Below are 21,929 nucleotides of genomic sequence, written 5' to 3' on the forward strand. Positions count from 1 at the left end.
CATCCCAGGGGAGGGTCATTTTCTGCTCAGCCACCCACTTGTCCCACTAAGCCTGGGTCCTCGAGGGCCGGCCCGAGGCGGGAGCTCCCGCGGTCCAGGGACAGCAGGGCCTGGCCACAGGCTGCGGTGGCCCCACACACCTGATTGAACTTCTTGTCGCAGTGAGGGCACTTGTGCTCCTTGTCAGTGTCGTGCGTCTCCAGGTGGCGCATCTTGGAGGTGGGGTCGGAGAAGGAGCGGCCGCAGTAGTCGCACTGGTAGGGCTTCTCGCCGCTGTGCACCAGCTGGTGCCGCTTCAGGTTGCCCGACGTGGTGAAGAGCTTGCCGCAGTCCTCGCAGCGGTAGCGCGCCTCGCCCGAGTGCCGCTTCTTGTGCAGGTTCAGCAGGCTGATCAGCCGGTAGCTCTTCCCACACTCCTCGCAGCCGTATGGCTTCAGCGGGCTGGAGGTCAGAAAGGAGAGGAGGGGTGCGTTGCGGGGGTCCGAGGCCCGCGGGGACGAGCAGACGGGCGGGGCGCCGTACCTGTGGGTCTTCTCGTGGGCCTTGCAGGCGGCTGGATCGGAGAAGGCCTTGCTGCACTCGCTGCACGAGAAGGGCTTCTCGCCTGTGTGGATGCGGATGTGCCGCTTGAAGTTCCCAGTGTGCGTGAACTCCTTCCCACAGTCCTGCAGGGCGCGGGACAGCGGCATGAGGGGGCGGGGCGAGGGGAGGGGGCGGGGCGAGGGCAGGGGGCGGGGCAGGGCCGGGGCGGCGCAGCCTCCTGTGGCCGCACCTCGCACTTGTGGATGACCGAGCCATAGGCCTTGGACTCCGTGCGGTCACCGTAGGTACCCGCGCGCAGGCCCCGGGCCTCTGCACCCAGCTCCTGGCCGGAGTCTGTGCTGGCCGACTCCTCGCTCTCCTCGGGGGCCTCTCCTTTCTCCAGCTGCGGCCCCTCTTCCTTGACCATAGTAGGCACCGAGTCCTCCTCTTCTGGCTCTTCTCCTTTCCTGGCTGGCTCCACCTCCATTTCTGCCAGGAGAAGGGCAGGAACTGAGACGCCTCGGAGGGCAGAGGGGGCCTCCGAAGGGATGTGACCTCAGAGTCAGGCAAATGCCAGGAGGCCGACCTGGCACCTGGCCACGTCACCTAGCAGGGGCCTGGCAATATCTGGGCGCCACTGATAAATGGTGCCAGCACTGGTCAGGGCAGCACCAGGGGAGACTGCTGACCAGGACACCTGCTACCGGGAGGATGCAGGCAGGCCACAGCGGGCTACACAGCAGGAAGGGCGCTGTCAGCCAACAAGTACCGCGTGCGGGAGGGAGAGGGGTGCCACCGGCTGCAAGGCTCCCTTATGGCGCTCTGCACCTGGACAGAAGTGCCAACCCTGGGTCAGCAATGCTTCTGTGCTAATGGGAAGCGCAGCCAGGGTGCACAACCAAGAAGCTGATGTCCAAATTCGAGGATGAGAAGATGTCAGCCCAAAAGCTGAAGTGAAAGGGTGGCTTAGAGTGCGGTCAGTTGGAGGGAGGAGGAGAGGGACCTGGGGGGACGCATGGTGGGGGTTGGCCAGGGCTGGGTGGAGGTACCTTGCTCCGAGCTCTCCGACAAGGCAGCCTCGGCCTCAGCAGCAGCCATGCCACTCGTGGGGTCAGGCTTGGGCTCTACTGGCAGTGGCTCCCGGGGGGCGTCAGCCTTCTCTGTCTGCTCTGCACCTGGGGTGGGGATGGGGACATCGGAGGCTGGATTGAGACTCTATCTAGGGACCAGATGGTTCTCCTGGACTAGGCCCCTGGTAGTGGCTCTGGCTCAGAGGCAGGGGGTGGGGCCAGCACATCTAAGCTCAGGCTGCTTGTGCCTCTGCTCTGGTTGGAACACACCCCAAAACAAACAGTGGGTCCTTCTGGGTAACCTGAGCTCAAGGGGTGTAGATGCCTATGCCATCCTACCCCAATGAAGCCCCTCACTGCACTGGGGCCCAGGCTGCTGGGAGGTGATGGGACAGCGGGCTGGTCCCCAGCGTCACAACTCACCGCTGGCCGCACTCTCGGCCTGGCCGCCTCGCTCCTCTTTGGGCTCTCTGCCCGGGCCCGTGGGCGGACTGCCTCCAGCTGAATCCAGTCCGCTCAGTGCAGTGGCAGCAGCCTTCTCCTCTTTGGCTCTCCTGTCCCCTCCTAGAGATGGAACAGGACAGACCTGCCATTTCCCATCAAGTGCCCACCTCTGAGAGAAGCTGGTGAAGGGCGGGGTGGGGGGAGGGGTGCGAAGGGCCCCTCCCAGAGCCTTTCTCAGACTTTACTGCTGCTAATCCTCACCCGCGCTCCACAACACAGGCAAGGCCAGAAGAGGAAACTGAGACCCAGAGAGGTGACACGGAGGGAGGGTCAGAGGCGGAGACCCCATCAAAAGCCACCTGCTCAGGAAAGCCTGCCAATAATCTTACCTTCCATGGCCAAGGCCTCCGTACTGTCCCCGGGGCTGGTGGCCGGCTCAGCGAGTGACTTTAGGGCGTGGCAGGCCGTGATGATGTCCTGCATCTGCAGGAAGCTGGCCACAGCCAGCACATCGTCCACGTTCTCAGAGCTCAGGCTCAGCTTGGCCGTGTACATAAACTCCAGCACCTGCCCCAGGCCTGCCAAGGACACAGACAGCCATCACAGACCCACCTCAAGGCCTGGCACCAGCAGCCTGCCCAGCCGCTCCGCTCGGCGGAGGCTCCATGGATTTGAGAAAAGCGGAGTGGCAGGCCACCATGTCCCCATCTCCTGTGCTGGCAGAGAGGCGGGCAACCTGTGCATTCTCAGCCCAGACAACAACTTCTGAACAGAGATACACCCACAGAGGACAGAGGGTGTGACGTGCACCCTGCATGGAAGACAGAGGGTGTGAACGCCCACCCTACACAGAAGACAGAGTATTAAATGGAGGACAGAGGGTGTGAAAGCCCTCCCTGCATGGAGGAGAGGGTTTAAATGCCCACCCTGTACTCTCTCTACACTGCCACTAAGCACTTCACCACCGGAGGACACTCCAACCAGTGTGTCCACACGGACTTTCATCAGGGCTCTGCCACAAACTCTCCCTCTGACCTCCAGGCCAGTCACCTGACCTCTTTGGGTCTCAGTTTCCACACCTACAAAATGGGGGAACATAACCTTGCCCGACCTCACAGCAGGTCATGCCATTCTGGGTCAGGAGCCCAAAACTATGAGAACCAGTTCCTTCCTCAATCCCAGGGCCTTCCTGACAGCCCTCCGGCCCCAACCCTTGCCACCCCCATCACGGTTAGTGCTGGAATAGGGGGTTCGGGCCGATTCAGCGATGGGAAGGGCCGGGGGCTCAGAGCCCACCTGTGCTGTCGCTCCTGACGAGCTTGTCCTGTGTTCACTCCTGAGCTCATCATGGGCCCTTCCTGCCAGTTCTCCCCTGACCACCCACTTCGTCCAAACAGGCCCCCACGACGTGTTAGGAACCTGGTAGCCACACCCGCGTGGGTCCTGTGCGGGAGGCCTGGCCCCGGCGGGTACCTGCCGCGTTGCTGATGTCCAGGTGCACCACGTCCTTCTGGTCCACGAAGAGCATCTTGAAGTACTCGCTGCAGGCCGCCAGCACGGCCTTGTGGGCCTTGAAGTCAACACCGTCCACCACGAAAGTGCAGTCACACAGAAGCCCCAGCTGCCGCTGCTGGTTCAGCTGCTCCAGGACGTGCTGGCTGTGCTGGGGGAAATCCATGGCTGGGGAGAGCCAGAGGGCCTCGTGTCAGCACGCACGAGGGACGCCGACCCGCCTGAACACAGCCCCGCACGCCCCGGTGAGACGTGCAGGGAGAAGGGCAGGCAAACAACTCCAGGTAACAGGCCGCAGGCCAACACCGACCAGTGGCTCCCAGACGCCTGGGTTCACTGGCCAGGAAAGTTCCCCAAACCAAGAAGCTCGAGGGACCAACACGCAACAGCCACTCTTGCATCTTGCCAGTTAATGACATTAAAAAGTCAAAAAACAAGTACTGATTACTGTCAGCGCTTTTAAAAAACATGGTCAGTTTAACATTTTTTACAAAAAGAATACATGACATAATCTTAGAATAAAGGACAGATCTTTCAATTGGATACACTTGGCTTTAGGAAAACCTTTCTATTTTGTTCTTATTTTTCTAATTCTGTCAGGCGCAGGTGAAATGTGTGATGGGAAGGCAGATGTGTCCTACTCAGCGGCTGTGCACAAGTTCCCTCAGGGGTGAGCTCTCTCTCTCCCTCTCTGTCCCTCCCTCCCTCCCTCCCTCCCTCTCTGATTCACAGGCTCAGGGAACTACATAAAGCTGGGGAGTCCTCTGCCTCCAGGAACCTCCAGGCTGTCCCTGGAGAAAGAATGAACTCTGATCCTGACCCCAAGAGCTGCTGGCCTGGCTGCAGTTTCTCTGTCAAAGGCCCCACTTAATGCCTGGAAATCCCACAACTGTCTCAAGTAAAAGTGCTCAGAAAAATTCCATGGCCTGGTGCCCAGTGGTCACGAAGTGCACAAGCCATGACTAAATAAGTATCTAAAATAGCTCTCCCCTCCCCCTCAGCACCACACCAGTCAGTCTCAAGACAGCATTTTCTAGGGAAAATAAGCAAGTCCTTTTGAGAAAGAGCTAATTTCAAAATAAAAGTCCATGCCCTGGGACCACATGACAGATTCAACAGTGCCAGGCTGTCCCACCCTGGCCCAGAATCTTGTAAGTGGCAGTGGCTTCTCTTCCAGCTCTTCCAGAATCTCTTCTCTGAGGCCAGTCTGCTCAGAGCTGCCCCAGGCTGTTTCTGGGCTGACGAGAAGGACACTTTGAGGCTCCCAGCCCCCCAGGTTTCAGCAGCCCCTCACTGGCTGTTCCTGTTACATCAGCCTCTGGGGGGTGAGTCACCACGCTGCAGCCCTGGAGCTGCAGTGACCATGTACGGTTGTCTGGCTGTGATGAGCCACCTTGAAAGTCACCCCTCACCCACACCCCTCACACACGCGTGGCTTACGCAGCACAGATCAGCTTTGAAGGACACAAAGCCAGCCCACCCACCCATGGCATCGGGGAACTTTTCAGTCTGGGGCAATGTATTTGCTTAGCAGGGGGAAGTCACACGGTAGGTGAGCAGTACTCCACCAAGTAAGGGGGGATGTGGCAGTGGCCACAGATTCAGGTGGCTCTGCCTGTGGAACCTATCGAGCCACACAAGGCGTGTCACAGCGTGCCAGCCTCTGACTTGTGATTCAGAGTTGCTGCTGCAGGGGACCTGGAAACACCCTTTCCCTCCCTGCAACATCCCCAGGACTGCCCTGTGGTCCCAGCGCCCACTTACAAGCTCCCAGACAGAGGCACGGCTTCTTGGACCCCTCAGTAATATCCTCAGTAACAGTGTAAGGGCCTTACACGTGAAGGGCTCTTACGGGTAAGCAGAAGGGCCCGGGTCAGCCCCAGAGTCAAGAGGTTAAGGCAGGAGCAGCGGGGGCACTCAGTAGTTGCTGGACAGCCAGCTCCCAGGCGAGAGCAGCCACAGCAGCAGCAGCAGCAGCACGGAGCCCGCAGAGCGAAAGCAGGCATTGCACGGGACACGAGAAAGGCCTCCTTCCCTACATCTTCAATCCCTGGAAAACGCAAGTTCCCATGTGTGACTGGAATGCCAGTGGGAATTGTGGCTGCTCTGTTCCCGAGCAAGTAAAAGCTAAAACACAGGTTTCTGGAGAACATGGAAAAGAACCGATGTCCAGTCTGTGAGTTAAACTCCCAGGAAAGCCTGAGACCTGAAGGGAGTACACACCAGGCACAGTGCAAACAGAAACAAAGGCAGGTGGCAAGCAGAGGACTGGGCCAAATCATCCCCAGAGCCGTCTTCTCTCTGCGGTGGAAAAAGCCACATGAGCAGACAGGTGTGTGCACATGTGCGTGAGCAGCCTGTGAACCCGTCACCAGTCACCCTCCATGTCCTCAGGAGCCCCAGGTGAAATACCTCCCAAGTGCAGAAAGGGAGGGAGGGAGGGACCACCAGGCACCCAAGCACCAAATCTTCCATCAGCTTCAGAATGAGCCCTTTCAAGTCAGGTCCAAACCCTTTGTCTTGGCAGTGGGCCTGGCTCCCTCACCTTCACCAGGAGCCAACCCAAAACTGAGCTGGGAGGAAGTGTCCCCAAGGCTCAGAAACAAGCGGGGAGCCTCAGAAGGACCCCTGGAGGTAATGAGCTCTTCCCAGCCACCCCACCCCCCCCTTGCTGGAGCTGAAAGCAGAACCCTCCAGCCAGAAACCGACCTGACTTGCAGGGAAGATAAACGTGAGAAAAGACTCCTGGCCAACAGGGGGGGGGGGGGGGGGGGGGGGGGGCTGCCAGCCAAAGGTCAGGGAATTCGTCAGCCCTGCTGGGACCCACGGCTGCCACACACCCCAGAGCTTCCAGGGAAGGGCAGCACAGCCCCGCTCTCCTGGGGGGTGCTCTCATTTTCAGAGGCCTTGGGGGAAGGCTGGTAAAGGTCCCCGGGAGAAGGTGGATGGTGGCCCAGCACCTCCAAGTCCCCGGTCCGCCCCCACACAGAAGAGAGCAGCTGTGTGCCATGAGTAATGTTTTCCACCCAATGCTAACCGCACTCTTCAGATAGGAGATGCCCGCCCAGAAGTGGCTCCTCCCCAAATGTGGGTGTCGGAGGAAAAACCCAGAGGCCCCGAATTCCTCTGAGGCAGCCTGCGAAGTCATTCCAACGGAGAAATTCTCCTAAAAGAGCATCTGTTCTGACAAAATCAAAGAAAGAAAAAGAAGACAGAAGAAACGGGGAAAGGATAAAGAGATAGAGGAAGAAGCAAAAGGGGAAGGAGAGGGACTAAAAAGAAGGAAAGAAAAAGAAGGCCGTTTCCATAAATAGATAAGCAGCACTTACACATATGCTCAGGAGCCCAGTCCTGTGATCAGCCCCCAGGGCGTGTGAGCGCAGGGGGGGAGGCTTTGCCAAGCTCTAAATGGTGTCATCCACAGAAATGGTCTGCCTCAGCATTGTGGATTTTAGAATCGTGGGCACGTGCACACCCCCGGGGCATGTGGGGCTCAGATGCCCCAGGCTGTCTTCCAGCTCTCAGCACCAGCTGGCTGCCTGCAAAAAGGCTCAGAACAGCCCCTTCTCTTCCCAGGGTGATGGCGCAAAGCAGGTGAGGGGCCAGCTGACTTGGTCCTTCCCTCAGAGGGGCTGGTTAGAATTAGAGCCCCACATCTAAACCCATGTGAAATGCTCTAGAATGATCATGGCCATCCTCCCACTGCCTCCTGTGTCCTCTTGTATGCTCTGCAGTGACAGGCACCCACCAGGATCTGGCCACGCTTAGAGGGATCCAGGAAAATGATGCACCTGCCTGGGCCACACCGGGACAATTGGGTACCACGGGCAGGGAGGTGGGAGCTGGCCGTCCTGAGTGCACACGATGAGGGGACCCTGTCTGAGGAGCCTTTAAACACAATAAGATCACCAGACAGTCTGCTTCTCATGACCACTGTGAGTGATAAAGTGCCGTTCCCACCAGCTCTACCCTTGGTATGTAGTACCCTTCACTCAAGCCAAGTGTGGGATCCCGCCCTCCTTATTTCGTCTTGCTGGAAGGATGATAAATGTTGGCCTTAGTTAAAGCTACTTCTAAGAAAGACCCTAAAAACTCAGAACTACAGAAAACACAAACAGAACAAGACCACACAGCCCAATGAACCCAAAGTCTTCATGTAGATGTAGAAAATGAAAGCCCCAAACAGGCACACGACTTGCCCACTCAGAGACGGGCCTGACCTTCCCACAGACTGCTGACTGCAATCGGGCACCTTGCCCACAACACAGCCAGCTGCTCAGTTGTTCTTCATTAAAGGGGCAGACCTCAGGGTCAGAGCTGGGACGCTCTCCTGATGACCAACAGACTGGCTGCACACACAGCCCGGGCCTGCCTCACAAGAAATTAATTTGGGAATGAAAAAGTGAGGGACCTGGGGCCCCCTGCAGTGTGATTCCAAACAGACCCAACGACGCCATCCGGACATGGATGGCCACCTGAATCTGGGTGGCCCTGTGACGCCTCTGACCAACAGGATGCAGTGACTCTGTGACATTTCCAGGCTTGGCCCTTAAGAGGTCTGGAAGATTCTGCTTGGCTCTCTTGGAATCCAGCTGCCCAACTCTAAGAATGACCAGACTCTCTTGTTGGAGAGACAGGACATATGGAGGGTCCCCAGAAGGAACACCAACGTACAGAGGCCACGTGACGAACCGAGACGCCTCTGCTGACAGCAACAAGGCTCCGTATGACAGATACTTTCTTGGACCTTCCAGCCCAGCCACCAGCCGAATACTGTCACATGAATGACCTCAACACCTCGTGGAACAAAAAAACCCTACTCAGTCCACCCACAAAATTGGGCAAAATAAACTGCTGATGGTTTGTTTACAGCAAGAGACAACTGATACAGTTGATATCAGTTCAAAAGGGGGTGATTAACAAAAAAATTGATGATGATGGTTCTCTTTGGATGGGAGGAAGGGCAATCAGGATACAGGAGGGTTCTAGTTCTTTACTTGGACACACTTAGATTTATTATTTAAACTAAATGTGTACATTTCACATACTTTTGTATGGGAACCTATCTCAAAATTTAACTAAATTTTTAATAAGATAAAGTGAGGTACAGGTACCACCCTCAATCGATGCAAAAACCGGGTCGTTTCCAACCGCGCTGCCAGCCGCCCTCGCCCGGGCTGTGTGAGGCCGGGGCCTCAGGCTTCAGTGGAGCCGCAGGAACCGCAAAGGCTCACAGGAGTGGGGCCTAGAGGGACTGGCCATCTCATTTGTCCTTCAGCTCCAAAGCATGGTAAACAGACTGCTGACATACGAGAGGGTTCTCCTTGGGTCATGAAATCCACTCTGCTCAATTCAACAAAACCCAAATCCCAGATCCCAACCAGTACCAATGAAATGGCATTTACGGAGTCTGTTCAACATGCCAAGCGACGCAGTGTCACGCATGGCACAGCCTGGTCACCTGAAAACTAAGAACACGGCTTCTCTGGGTGCCAAGTTCCACACTGCTGCCTCCAAGGCCCAGGTTCTGCCACCTGCCATACCAGCAGGTGATCTCCAGCAAAGCTTCTCCTCGGTACAATGGGGCCAGTGGGACTACGACCCACATCTGTCCCGTGATTAAACTGGGCAACGTAAGCAGAGGGCCTGTGCAGTGCCTGGCACAGGGTAAGCACTCCACAAACTAGCACCACCAGGAAGCAGAGCTGCAGATTACAGTGTTTTTCAGGCCAACGACCCTATCAGATGGTTTCCACATATCCTTTTATGTTGGGCACCTTGGGTGCACTCAATAACTGTTCGGTGACTTGACCTTGTTAAGAAGTTGTAATCGTAACCCATTATTCCTTCTAAATGCAATCTGGAAAAATCCCAGAGCCCAATTAACATTCTGAGAGGGAGAGAGTGAAGGGAAGAGCACTGAGCAAAAGCCACGCAGAGCAATTTTCTCAGGTGGGGAAGCACTTCATGGTGAATGATTGCTCTGTTAAGCCCCTAGAGTGCACCCGGGTGAGGGCTGGCATGCCTGCCCAGGGCTCTAAGTGGGTCCACAGAGCACCGCTCCATCTCACAGTCAAATGAGCACCTGTCAAACATGAAATATTACCCAGGTTATTAGCCAGCACTAAACTGCAGGCAGAGTTTCCAAACTGCCACACAGAGGGAAGCCGGAGAACAGCTGTCCTACCACAAGGACACGCAGATCTCGACCAACGAGTCCCCAGTCCCAGAACATGCGCCCAGCTGCGGGCCTGGACGTGACACAGCCACCTCGAGTCCAAGAGCCTTGAGACACCTGAAGCAGGTGAGCGGGAACACCATTTGGTTTTTAGTTGCTCAGGGTTCCTGATTTTCTAGAAATACAGGTGGCTCCTGTATATATATAGCTTAGCACACACAAACGCAGGCCAAGGGAATGGAAGTTCACAGCAGGCCAGCCTTGCAAACATGAAACCTATCTCCCCAACCCTACCACCCACCCAGTGTGGCCACCTGTTCCTTTTCAGTGCAACGTGGCAGAGGCAAATATTAACAAAACCAGCCCTCCTGGCACTTTCCTCCTTGCCCAGAACACACAGGTCTTCTATTAAGCTACTGTTTCTCAAACTGTAAATCAATTTCCCCTTTAGATAAACATACGAATCTGACTTAGCCCTCTCTAATGACCCCAAATTCTGGTATCTTCTACTGGACAGTAGCTTTCACCCTGAAAATCACTGCTACCTTCTATATAATCCTACCAGCCAAGTTTCAGTAGTATATTACACACAGTGCAATAGATAGATGATGCATTAGAGCACTGTACTCTAGAAACCTACATAAAATTTACCAACCAATGTCACCCAATAAATTTAATAAAAATTTAAAAACAGATTTGTTAGCATTTTCTTTGCTGAAGTTTGTATTATAAAAACAAAACAAAAACACTGATTTTCTTTAAACCTAAAAATAATATCTAAATATAAAATTAAACTGTGGTACTGACTGCTTTTCAAACTGTAACTTCCACTATCTCTAAGATTTAACCACACTTCTGAAGAGGGAGCGGGCACCCCCTTGCCTGCCTGATGGGCCCCACTGCTCTAGGAACGTGGCTGAGTGGGAAGGCTGGCCAGCCTGAGAAGGTGCTGTCCAGTGTCCCAGGAGCCCTTGCCAACTTAGAATGTGTTAGGTCCACACATGCTCTGGGGCCTCCTGAAGCTTGCCACAGGGTACCTTAAGGGCCTTGCTGCCAAAAAGCGAAAATCAGAACAGGTGGGTCTTGTGTGGTGTCTGATCACCGCCCCCCCTCCCCGACATCCCCAAACCCTACCTCAGACTCCCTGAGCGGTGGTGGCATATTGACACCGCCCAAAATTACACCCGCAGGTTGCCTCGTCTGCCCTACCAAGTGTAATACACTCCCTGCAGGGCGGGACTACTACTTCCTTCTTCCTGACAGCTGTTTATAGCACCTACTCGAGGACCTTGCTCTCAAACTGTTACAAATCACGTTGGGCAACAGGCCTGGTAAGGAGCGGTGATCCCTGGCCTTTTAGCCTTTTAGAGGATGACTAACTTAGGTCAAAATATTCTGTGGACCCTTCGAAATGATAATTATACCTTTGGTGCTTATTAACTGAGAAAATAATAGACAAAAACCATTATGAAAAATGAATTTCATTCTATTAATCGCAACAGCATCTGTTGATTCTATTCATCGCAACAGCATTTGAGAAACTTCTATGCACATGAATGAGAGACCGTCTCCATCATACAGGAAAACTGTGGTGACACAGCTGCACAACTCCTGCTAATTACGGCACTCCCCTCCAGGGGTCCTCAGCCCATCAATTAGGAAACAGACACAGAGAAAAGACTCAAGAATGTCACAAACACTCAGTGAGTGCTTATTCTGTGCTTGTCTTAGGTACTGAATTAGAGCTTTGAGCCAACGGGGAAGACAGGTAATCAACTGATAAAATGATGTCACGTATTAAGTGCTGTGAAAGAAACTAAAGCAAGCCAAGAAGACAGAGGCAGAGGCTACTTAATATTTAAGAAAAGGGTCAAGGAGGACCTCTCTGAGGTGACATTTACGCAAAGACCTGAATGAAGTACAAGAGAGAGCTATAAGGCCAGAGACTGTTACAGACACACGGAAGGGCAAATGCAAAGGCCCCGAGACAGGCAGGACCTCGGCAAAGGGGCCGGTGTGCCTGGAGCAGAGGAGGCGAGGCTGGCGGCAGCAGAAGCTGAGATCACTCAGGGTCTGAGAGGCAAGTCAGGCTTTGGAGTTCCTTCTACTAAGTGCCCTGGGGCACCCTCGGAGAGTTGGGAGCAGAAGAGTGACTGCAGGGGGGCAAAAGTGGACACAGGAACACCAGCAGAGAGCAAGAGATGGAGGTGGCTTCCACCAAGGTGGGAGCAGGAAAGGCGTCAGATGAGGGAGACATTCTGGCACCGCCAACATCATTAGCTGATCAAGTAGATGCGGATTGTGGGGAAAAAGAAAGGTGTCCAGGATGACACTAATATTTTCAGCCTGAGAAGCTGGCCAAGTGGTGGTGCCATTTATTGAGGTGGGAATGCCGGCGGGGCAGAGATTCAGTGGGGGGGAAGCAAGAGTTCTGTGTTGGCCAATTACAGCCAAGAGGTCTGCAGTAGAGATGGTGATGAAAGCCACAGAAGAAGGGGATCGCCATGCGCGAGAATACTGGGTGAGAAAGAGACAAGACCAATGTACTAACAAGCAGAGAAGGTGCATTTGAACCCTGCCTCCCGGCTTATCTGGGTAGCCTCAGGCAAGCTTCTCTGAGTTCTAGACTCCTCACCCCTTAAGTAGTAAAACCATCACATACACAAGGATTAAAGGAGATAAATAGGGGCGGCCAGTTAGTTCAGTTGGTTAGAGCCCTGTGTTCTTAACCACAAGGTTACCAGTTCAATCCCCACATGGGCCACTGTGAGCTGCGCCCTCCACAACTAGATTGAAACAACTACTTGACTTGGAGCTGATGGGTCCTAGAAAAATGCACTTAAATAAATAACAGCTTTTTTTTTTTTTTTTTAATTTATTGGGGTGACAATTGTTAGAATAACAGCTTTTTTTAAAAAAAGAAGATAAATAACAGGCAGCATTGCACAAATGCTGGCAAAAATGGGTTAGATATTACTTCTCTAACACTGATACAAATAAACAAGAAATAAGTAAACAAGAAAAAAAATTATTAATTAAAACAGCAAACCTGGTTATCCCAAGTGAAGCACATGGTGGTTCTGCAACAAAGCTCCAGGTCAAAGCCATGGAAAGGCGGTCAGTGGAGACCCAAGGAGCCACCACCTGGTCCGGCGTGATGAAAACGCACACGGACTGTTCCCATCTGGCTTCACACTTCTGCTGTCAGGCCTTTGCTGTGTGACTCGGGGCAGAAGGCCCGGGAAGAAATGCCCACTCGAGTTAAATATGGACGGACCTGGGGGTCTGATCCCCGCATGTGGTGGGCTGAGAGGCAGCGCAGCGGACAGATGTGTACTTCCAACTCAACTGCAGAGCAGGTGCCCTGGGGGCTGGCAGCTCCACGGCGCTAAGGCCAGGCCCGCCTGAGTGCCCACCTTCCACCAGGGGAGAAAGACCCAGACTCTCACTACCCTCAGCTGAGTGCGGAAAGGGCGCCGCCCCCTAGCCATATCTAACATGACACACGACCAAAGGTGAGAAGGACGTGCAGGCAGAGGACAGAGTAAGCAATGGGATGGGGACACGACCAAGAACGGCGTGCATGCATGGGGGACAGAAGGGAGGGGGACAGCAGCAAGATAACATGTGGGTGGACAGGCTGGAGCCAGCACGCAGGGACGCAGGGCTGAGTCCCCCGCACCAGGACTCAGCGTTCATCCTGTTCATCCTCAGCAGACGGGAGCCACGCCAGGGGTTTAAACAAGAGAGGGTGGGCCATGGTTAGGCTCACATTTCGGAAGGTTAGTCTGGCTGCTTCAGCGTTGAGAGCAGACTGAAGGGGAGATCAGAAGCAGAAAAACAAGTTAGGAGGTCCCACAATGCTGGACCCTCAGGAAGTGAAAAACGGCACAATGTCACCCCCAGCTGGCACTGGGAGGATTTAGCTGGTGCCCAGAATCCAACACACTTACATGGGTCTTTCTGAGCCTGTGCAAGTGGCCTTCCCACTAAATATTATAACATCCTTTGGAAGGTTTACAAACATCTTCTTGGAGTGGCTCAGAGTCCCTTAACATTTAGTACCTGACCCTTCCTAGGGGGAAGCTGGGCCATGCTGTTTGTCTAAAACCATGAATCCAGGCTGGGAATTCTGACCTCTTATTCACATTGAAAAGAAAACATTCACATCTCTGGAGGGATAGACACAGGCAAGAGGAACCTCCTCTGAGAAGGGAAAGTGGAGAAAGAAGTTATACTTTTCACTGTATATCATTTCTGCATTTTTTTGTTTTACCATTTGTAAATATTACCTACTCAAAACTTAAAACCGAGGAAGTAACAAAAGGAAAGAAAGAAGAGAGAAAGAAAATGTCCACAAGGTCAGAGTTCCTTTGTTTCTATTTACCATAAAACCTTTAAGACATTTTTTACAAGACTTGGTGACTAAAAACTACTCAACAGAAAAAACACACACACAAAAACCTCATAAGGGAAATGGAAAATTATGGTAATTTCCACAAAGAAATGTGTCACTCGGGAAAACTTTATGAGCAAAAATTCCTTAAGGGTACAAAACTGAAAAACCCCCAGCAGAGCTGCTGGTAGCCTTTTTCAGGCAGAAATGAAGCTGAAGACCTTGAGGGGGTTGGTGGGGAGGGATAGGGACAGCTCTGAAGAGGGCTTCTAGAAAGTTTACTGACCTCCCCTCCCCCAGGCTCAGTTAAAACTCCTGTCTTGGAATCGAGCCAAGCTAGTTAAGTACCTTGGGCAAGAATACTTAAGTCTTGGCACCTCAATTTCCTTCTGTAAAATGGGGATGGCAGTAAAAGTTTCTACTTCATACAGTTGCTGTCGGCCATCGTCATTCTTAATTATTACATATAAACCCATGTCAGCAATATTGATAATATTGATCGAAGAAAAGGGGAAGCGCTGCTTTACTCCTTGCCCTCTCTTCTAAAAATGGATGTGAATATCTTCTCAGTGATCCAGGCAGCCATCACAGACGAAGGGCTTCAACCTGAAGAGACCAGGAAAGGCCTGGCAAACTGCAATGCTTCCTCCACTCAGCAGTAACCAGAGTACAAGGCAGAGGTGCTTGATACACTCTACACAGAAGAAACGATGTTCAACCTCACTAACAGTCAAAGGAAGATAAACAAACACAAGATACCACTTCCAGGATCAGACTGGTAAAAACGGAAAAGACTCCCAGTTTCCACTGTGGGTCAGGGCCCGTTCCCAGGAGCAGCAGCATAAAATGGTACCCTTTGGACAGCAGACTGCCAGTATTGGTGGCAAGAACCACCTTCTTTCTACAAAGAACACAAGGATTTTGGAGGAGCCATGAGGCTTTCACTGAGAAACAAGACAGAACAGGCCAATTGCAAAGGAAGGGTTAGTTGTCGAATGATACTAGCTAAGGTCAACAATCCAAGCCAAAGGAAAAATGTAGGGTGAATACCCGTTGTTCAGAGGTGGATGTATTTGGACTTCAATGTAGCACATGCTTTTCCTGTGACTTTTTTCTGGGTTGATTTCCTCATGAGGATTAGTGGCTGTGAAGGTCCATCCTAGCGTTACGACTTAATAAATGTTGAGTAAAATGATTTCATTGGTAAGATTGACGGATTATAAATGAATGCATTTGAAGTATAACAGATACCATGTGAATGACAAAAATGAGCTATCTCCCTAGCATTTAGCTTTTTTTTTTAATTGAAAACTTTCCCTGTACTGGAAATCTTATGAGCATAAACACGAACACCGAGTATGAACTACCTATGACTATATAGAAACTATATAAGCCAACATCAAACTGTATATTTACGATTCCGATTAAACTAAACTTAATACTTTATAAAACTTGACCGGGCAACACTTAAATGAGTAAGACGGTATTTTAGAGGGATATTTTGGGGGAATCTCAAAAACTTACGTTAGGCCTAAATAAAGAATGGTCAAGAACTCCATGTCTCAATTTCCGCTGATGTTTTTAAATTGCTGGGCTCTTCAAGTCCACAGGCTGAGTGCGGCTCTAAAAGACAGTTTTTGGACAGCAGCCCCGAGGGATTAGAAGAGGCTCAAGCCCCAGCTCACCCTAGAAGAAACAGTGCTGCTGACCTCCTGCCCCTCAAATCCCCTCCACCCACAGCAGCATGAATCAGCAAAGCTGCTGAACGCCTCTTTAACGGATGACTTGCAACCCTGGCGGTTTTCCAGGCCGCCACTTGGAAGTGTGAGCTGGAGACCAAGTGCTCTTAGAAACCAGCAAGTGCTCTCTGGTTCCACGTCCTAAGGCAGCAGCCTGGAGAGAGGGACAGAGAGGCAGACACACAGAAGAGAGACAGACACAGGACATTAGCAATGCCCTGCCTGCTGTGTGAGGTATGCAAGCTAGCCCCAAGACTGCTCAGGAGGGTCACAGTGGGGGCAGTCAGGGCACACTAACTTAATTCTTAGGGGGATGAAAGATTGGACAGAAAGCTCAATGTTCTGTTTCATTCCTATTACCCTTATCTTCTCCACATCCCAAATGCAAATATAAACGGGGGAGAAAATATTTACAGCCTATGTGCTAAACAAGGGTTCATAATCGGGATATACAAAAGGCTCTTAAAAATGAACCAACAATGAATGTGTATGTGACCACAAGCTTGTAGACAAATATTCATAGCAACATTACTCATAACAGTCGAAAGGTAGAAACATCCATCGACTGATGAATGGATCAATAAAATGCTGTATGCCCATACAGTGGAATATTATTTGACAATAAAAAGTGCTGATGCATGCTACAACATGAATGACCCTTGGAAATATTACGCTCAGTGAAAGAGGCCAGTCACAAAAGTCCGCAAGTTGCACAATTCCAATTAATACAAAATGCCTAGAACAGGCAAAGCCATAATGATAGAAAGCTGGTTGCCTAGGGCTGGGGGAGACAGAGGCAAACGGGCAGTGACTGCTCATGGGTGCAGGGTTTCTTTTTGGGATATAAAAATGTTCTAGAATTAGATATGGTGATGGTTGCACGACGTTGTGAGTATACTAAAAGCCACTGACTTGCACACTTTAAATGGGTGGATTGTATGATAAGTGAATATCTTAATAAAGCTGTTATAAAAATTAATCAACAAGAAAGTCTCCCAACAGAAAAACGAGTCAAAGAAATGAACAGGCAATTCACGAAAGAAATACAAGAGGTCGATATACTCTACACAGAAAAAAAACACATGTTCAACCTCACTAATGGCCAAAGAAATATAAATAAGCACAAGATACCACTTCTCGTATCAGACTGGTAAAAACGGAAAAGATTCCCAGTTTCCACTGTGGGTCAGGGCATGTCCCCAGTGAGCAGGAGCATAAAATGGTGGACACTTTGGACAGGAGCCTGCCAATGATGATGCCAATTTTTAATGCATTCATTGGTTGGGTGAAAAACAATGCTTGGATATAACTGATCAGAGAGCCAGCAGTCCAGATGCTATGATTTCCCAACCTGATAGGGTATTTCACCTAGCTCTAAGGAAACTGTGAGTCCTGGTAAAAGTCTGTGCCCAGAGAAAACCCAGCCTTGCTAATAAGATCCACCATGCTAAGCACTCAGGGGAGGTTACTTGCAAGAGAAATCGTAGGCTCATTGTTTCCAAAGGGCAGGGGCATGTGGGGAGAGCACCACCAAGGGTCAGGAAGGGAACAGCTGCTGTGTCAACCCACCTGCAAAGTGTTCCAGATACATACATTACCTTATCAATACGCATAACATGCTGCGCACAGGGTATTAATACGATCACCCCCATTGTACAGACGAGCAAATCGAGGCTTAGAGATGTTGTCACCTGACCTAGGTTGCACTGACATGCCCAGTTCAAGGCCAAGTCCATCATACTCTAACAGGTGCGCTCTTTCCACTTTAGACAAGGACAAAACTTCCTCGGACACAGAATACTAGATTCAATGGATCCTTCGTTTATCCCCAAATGGCAGACTCTGTCATTAATCGGCACTTACCAAACACACTTTTCTTATACTAATGAGTGTTACAAAACATCTTATGGGCTGTCCGGGAGGCTCAGGTGGTTGGAGCGCCGTGCTCCTAATGCCGTGGTCACTGGTTCGATTCGCACATGGGCCAGTGAGCTGCGCCCTCTACAGCTAAGATTGTGAACAACAGCTCTCCCTGGAGCTGGGCTGCTGTGAGCGGACCGACCTGTGACCAGCGACCGACGGCCTCAGCCGGGGGGAGCACAAGGCTCATAACACCAGCATGGGCCAGGGAGCTGTGTCCTACACAACTAGACTGAGAAACAACGGCTTAAAGAGTGGGGGGGGGGCAGAAACGGGGGTGGGGAATCTTATAAAATCAGAAGTGAACATTACTAAGCCTTAGTTCTAATCTTCAGAGTTTGCTGCTGTCAGATGAAACACAAAATTAAAACTCTGAAATATCTTAATTACCTCAGCCAGATGCCCTGGCTGATTCTCACTGCAAAGAGCTATGAATGCTGAAGAAAAATTGTAAGACATCTTTTAAAATGCATCAAAGAACTGGCAAGTGAGTAAGGAACACTGAGAGGTCAAAACAAAATTAAGCAAAGGGTGGAATCCAGAGAGCAAGTGGAGCCTTGAGGCCGTGTATGGAAGGCGTTTGCAGAACCGAGCACGCTTGAGCTCCTCCCACCACTCCACCCAGAAGGGAGGTCTTAGGGGAGGGCATTCCAGAATAAAGCTGGGGCCCCAAATGGTTATACTTCAGTGGAAAGAAGGCTGCACCAAAACTGCCTATATCAAATCATGGTGCCCAATGAAGGAGGGTAAAATCCCCCCTGAGACTTTGCAACCAAACATTAGCTGGTACCCAAATGGAACACAGCCCAAATTCACATTAGAGAACATATTCCTCAGGTAGATTAAAAAGTGATCCCAGAACGAAGACATTAAATTCCAGAAGGGATGAGGAACAATCCAAGTAGTAAATAATAAGTAAATCTAAACCAACACTGAGTTACTGATGTCTTGTAAAATTTTAAAAAGAACTACAATACACACTGATAGAATAAAAGTCAAGGAGAACTTTTAATACAAGTCAAGTGATAGGAATTAAAGTGCTAAGGCCCTTAACTGCTTGAGAGCAGCGTATAAAGACAATGACTAAAACTAGACTTTGGTGAATGACGTAAACTGAGAGATAGACCATGTTCATGGATTGGCAAACTCAACATCGCAAAAATGTCAATTCTATCCAAAGTGGTATGCATTACATTCAAAGCAATTCTAATAAAAGATCCCCACAATTTTTGGGGAATTTGATAAGTACAACCTAAAATGAAGCTGGAAGTGCAAAGGGCCAGGGCCTCACCAGATACCAAGAATCGTTATATAAAAACTTACGCATTAAGTCAGTGTGGTGTTGGCACAGAGATAGAGAAAAAGAGCCCAAAACAGACCCATATATTTGTGGACATTTGCTATATAACGGCTATTGGTAATATTACAGATCCACATGAAAGGAATTTTTTTTCATAATCTGCTATTTTACTTTATAAGGTACAGTCTTACCTTACATCTGTGCATCCATGTAACTACAGAATCATTTTAGTGATTTTTTTTTAACATTTTTTTTTAATTATTAGTTTCAGGTGCACAAAACAATGTAATAGTTAGACATTTATCATTTATAGCCCTCACACAGTGACAACCCCCTCCCCCCATCCACTATCCCTCTGACATCGCACAGAAGCCATTACATTTCCACTGGCTCTATTCCTAATGCTGTACTCCACTTCTTGTAAATGTATGTGTGTATATATATATATATATATATATATATATATATATAATTGTAGTTGACATTCATTACTGTTTAGCTTCAGCTTCAGGTGTACAGTGTAGTGATCAGGCATCTACATCAGAAAGGGATGTATTTTTTAATAAATAGTACTGAAACAATTTGGTACACATAAAAAAAAAGATCAGGGGCAGCCCAGTGGCTCAGGCAGTTAGAGCTCCGTGCTCCTAACTCCGAGGGCTGCCGGTTCGATTTTCACATAGGCCAATGCGCTCTCAACCACAAGGTTGCCAGTCCAACTCCTCGAGTCCCGCAAGGGATGGTGGGCTCCGCCCCCTGCAACTAAAATTGAAAACAGCACCTTGAGCTGAGCTGCCGCTGAGCTCCCGGATGGTTCAGTTGGTTGGAGCGCGTCCTCTCAACCATAAGGTTGCCGGTTCGACTTCCGCAAGGGATGGTGGGCTGTGCCCCCTGCAACTAGAAAACGGCAACTGGACCTGGAGCTGAGCTGCGCCCTCCACAACTAAGACTGAAAGGACAACAACTTCACTTGGAAAAAAAAGTCCTGGAAGTACACACTGTTCCCCAATAAAGTCCTGTTCCCCTTCGCCCCCACCAAAAAAAAAAGTTAAAAAAAAAAAAAATCAGCTCCTTATCTCACACAAAAATAATTTTAAATGGACTACAGTTCTTAATGTAAAAGGTAAAATCATAAAACGTTTGGAACAAAATATACAGGGGACTATATAAACTTGAAGTAGGGAGGAAGTTCTTAAAAAGGAACAAAAAGTGTTAACTGTAAAATTAGAAAACTGATAAATGACATTAAAATTCAGATTTTCTGTCCATTTGAAAAAACCTACAGTGAAAAGACAAACCACAAACTGGAAGTGGATAGTTACAACACATATAACTGACAAAGGATTGGTATCCAAAATAAAAACAAACAAACAGAAAAGCAAAGAAAAAGTCCATATATAATAACAAGACAACAGAAAAATGAGCAAGACATTTAAGCGGTTGTTTCACAGACGCTGAAGCCTGAATAACCAATAAGAGAATTAAAAGATGCTCAACCCACTAATCAGGAAAACGCAAATCAAAATCACATGAGAGATCACTGTACTCCCAACAGATTAGTAAAAATTTTAAAGTCCGATAATACCATTGCTGGGAGGATGTGAAACACATGGAATTTTCAGTTGAAGTGTAAATTGGGGAAACCACTTTGGAAGACAATTTGGTATTATTTGGTCAAACTGAAGACGGGTACACCCTGTGGGTTGGTCCCACCCCCGCGATGCGCCCTGGAGAGGCTGTACATGTGTGTCCCACAAACGTTCACAGCAGCACTGTCTGTCTCAGCAAAATACTGGAAACAAACCAAAGGTCCATCAGCAACAGAAAGGATCAATAAATTCATAATTCATCAATGAAAATGAAATACAACTATACACAACATGCATGAATCTCAAGAACAAGTGTTAAGCAAACAAAATGAAGTCATTGAAGAAAACAACACGATTATATTAAGTTGAAAAACCTGCAAAATTAAATAATACATTGTTTAGCAATACAAATACATGTGGTAGAACTATAAAGAAAAATTGTTTTAAATGGTTTTAAAAAAACTATAAAGGCAAGAGAATATTAGGTTGGTGCAAAAGTAATTGCGGTTTAAAGGGTTAGTGCAAAAGTAATTGCGGTTTAAAGGGTTAAAAATAACTGCAAGAACCGAAATTACTTTTGCACCAACCTAATAAAGGCAAAATTCAGAAATTACCTCGGGGTGGGGGTGGGACAGAATCAGGGAGGGGCACTCTAAAGGTAATGGCAACATTCTTTCTTGTAAACTGAGTGATGGATACATGGGTGTTCCTTGTATGGGTGTTGTTTATACTGTATACATTCTTTAGTAGCTACTGAATATGTAACAGATTTTTTTTCTTTACAAATTTCAACAGTGTTCTTTCAATGTTTTGAAGCGTTAACTTGGGCTGTTGACTGAGTTCCAGTAAACGGGGAAAGTCCCCGACAGGGGCCCACTGAGCCCCGAGACTACTGAAATGAGAAGTGCTTCAGCAGCCTGGCCTCTGAGCTAGGGAGAGACAGCTCCCCACTGGGCAGTGGGGCCGTCCAGTCAGGACGGGAAAGGGACTGCTTAGATTAATAGTTCCAGTACAGGAAGTGGTGAGGTGGGCTGGGCTGGGGAGAACAGGTTCTACTGCCAGACCTTCAAAAGGTCTTCAAGACCAGAAGCTGAGCATGTCTCTGATGTTACAATGAAGCCACCAAGCCTGCTTTCTGGCCTGGTCCCCACTCTGCTGGAATTGCCACCTCTGAGCTGCTGCACGCTGCTGTTTAGACAGGAGCGAACAACTCTCATTCTAATCATGCCCTTTGCTTCCTTCCTTTGAAGCTCAAGGCT

The 21,929-nt window shown here is 49.9% G+C and overlaps 1 protein-coding gene across 3 annotated transcripts in view; it reads right to left on the reverse strand.

Annotated features, from left to right (window-relative positions):
* ZBTB17 (zinc finger and BTB domain containing 17) overlaps nt 1-21,929 on the reverse strand; it is a 29,386-nt gene that overhangs the window by 2,282 nt on the left and 5,175 nt on the right. Inside the window, exons 2-9 of one of the 3 annotated variants that reach the window (XM_088790185.1) lie at nt 3,510-3,716; nt 2,999-3,115; nt 2,426-2,614; nt 2,016-2,156; nt 1,572-1,697; nt 773-1,011; nt 523-665; nt 141-441 (exon numbers count right to left, since the gene is read on the reverse strand). In XM_088790185.1, coding sequence (XP_088646311.1) covers nt 141-441; nt 523-665; nt 773-1,011; nt 1,572-1,697; nt 2,016-2,156; nt 2,426-2,614; nt 2,999-3,115; nt 3,510-3,716 — 1,463 coding nt within the window. The remainder of the gene's footprint in view (nt 1-140; nt 442-522; nt 666-772; nt 1,012-1,571; nt 1,698-2,015; nt 2,157-2,425; nt 2,615-2,998; nt 3,116-3,509; nt 3,717-21,929) is intronic. The other 2 variants (XM_088790183.1, XM_088790184.1) reach the window with 2 other exon arrangements.

Source organism: Rhinolophus sinicus, chromosome 14 (genome assembly GCF_057876585.1).
Source record: "Rhinolophus sinicus isolate RSI-liver-muscle chromosome 14, RSI-T2T, whole genome shotgun sequence".
NCBI classification, from domain to species: Eukaryota; Metazoa; Chordata; class Mammalia; order Chiroptera; family Rhinolophidae; genus Rhinolophus; species Rhinolophus sinicus.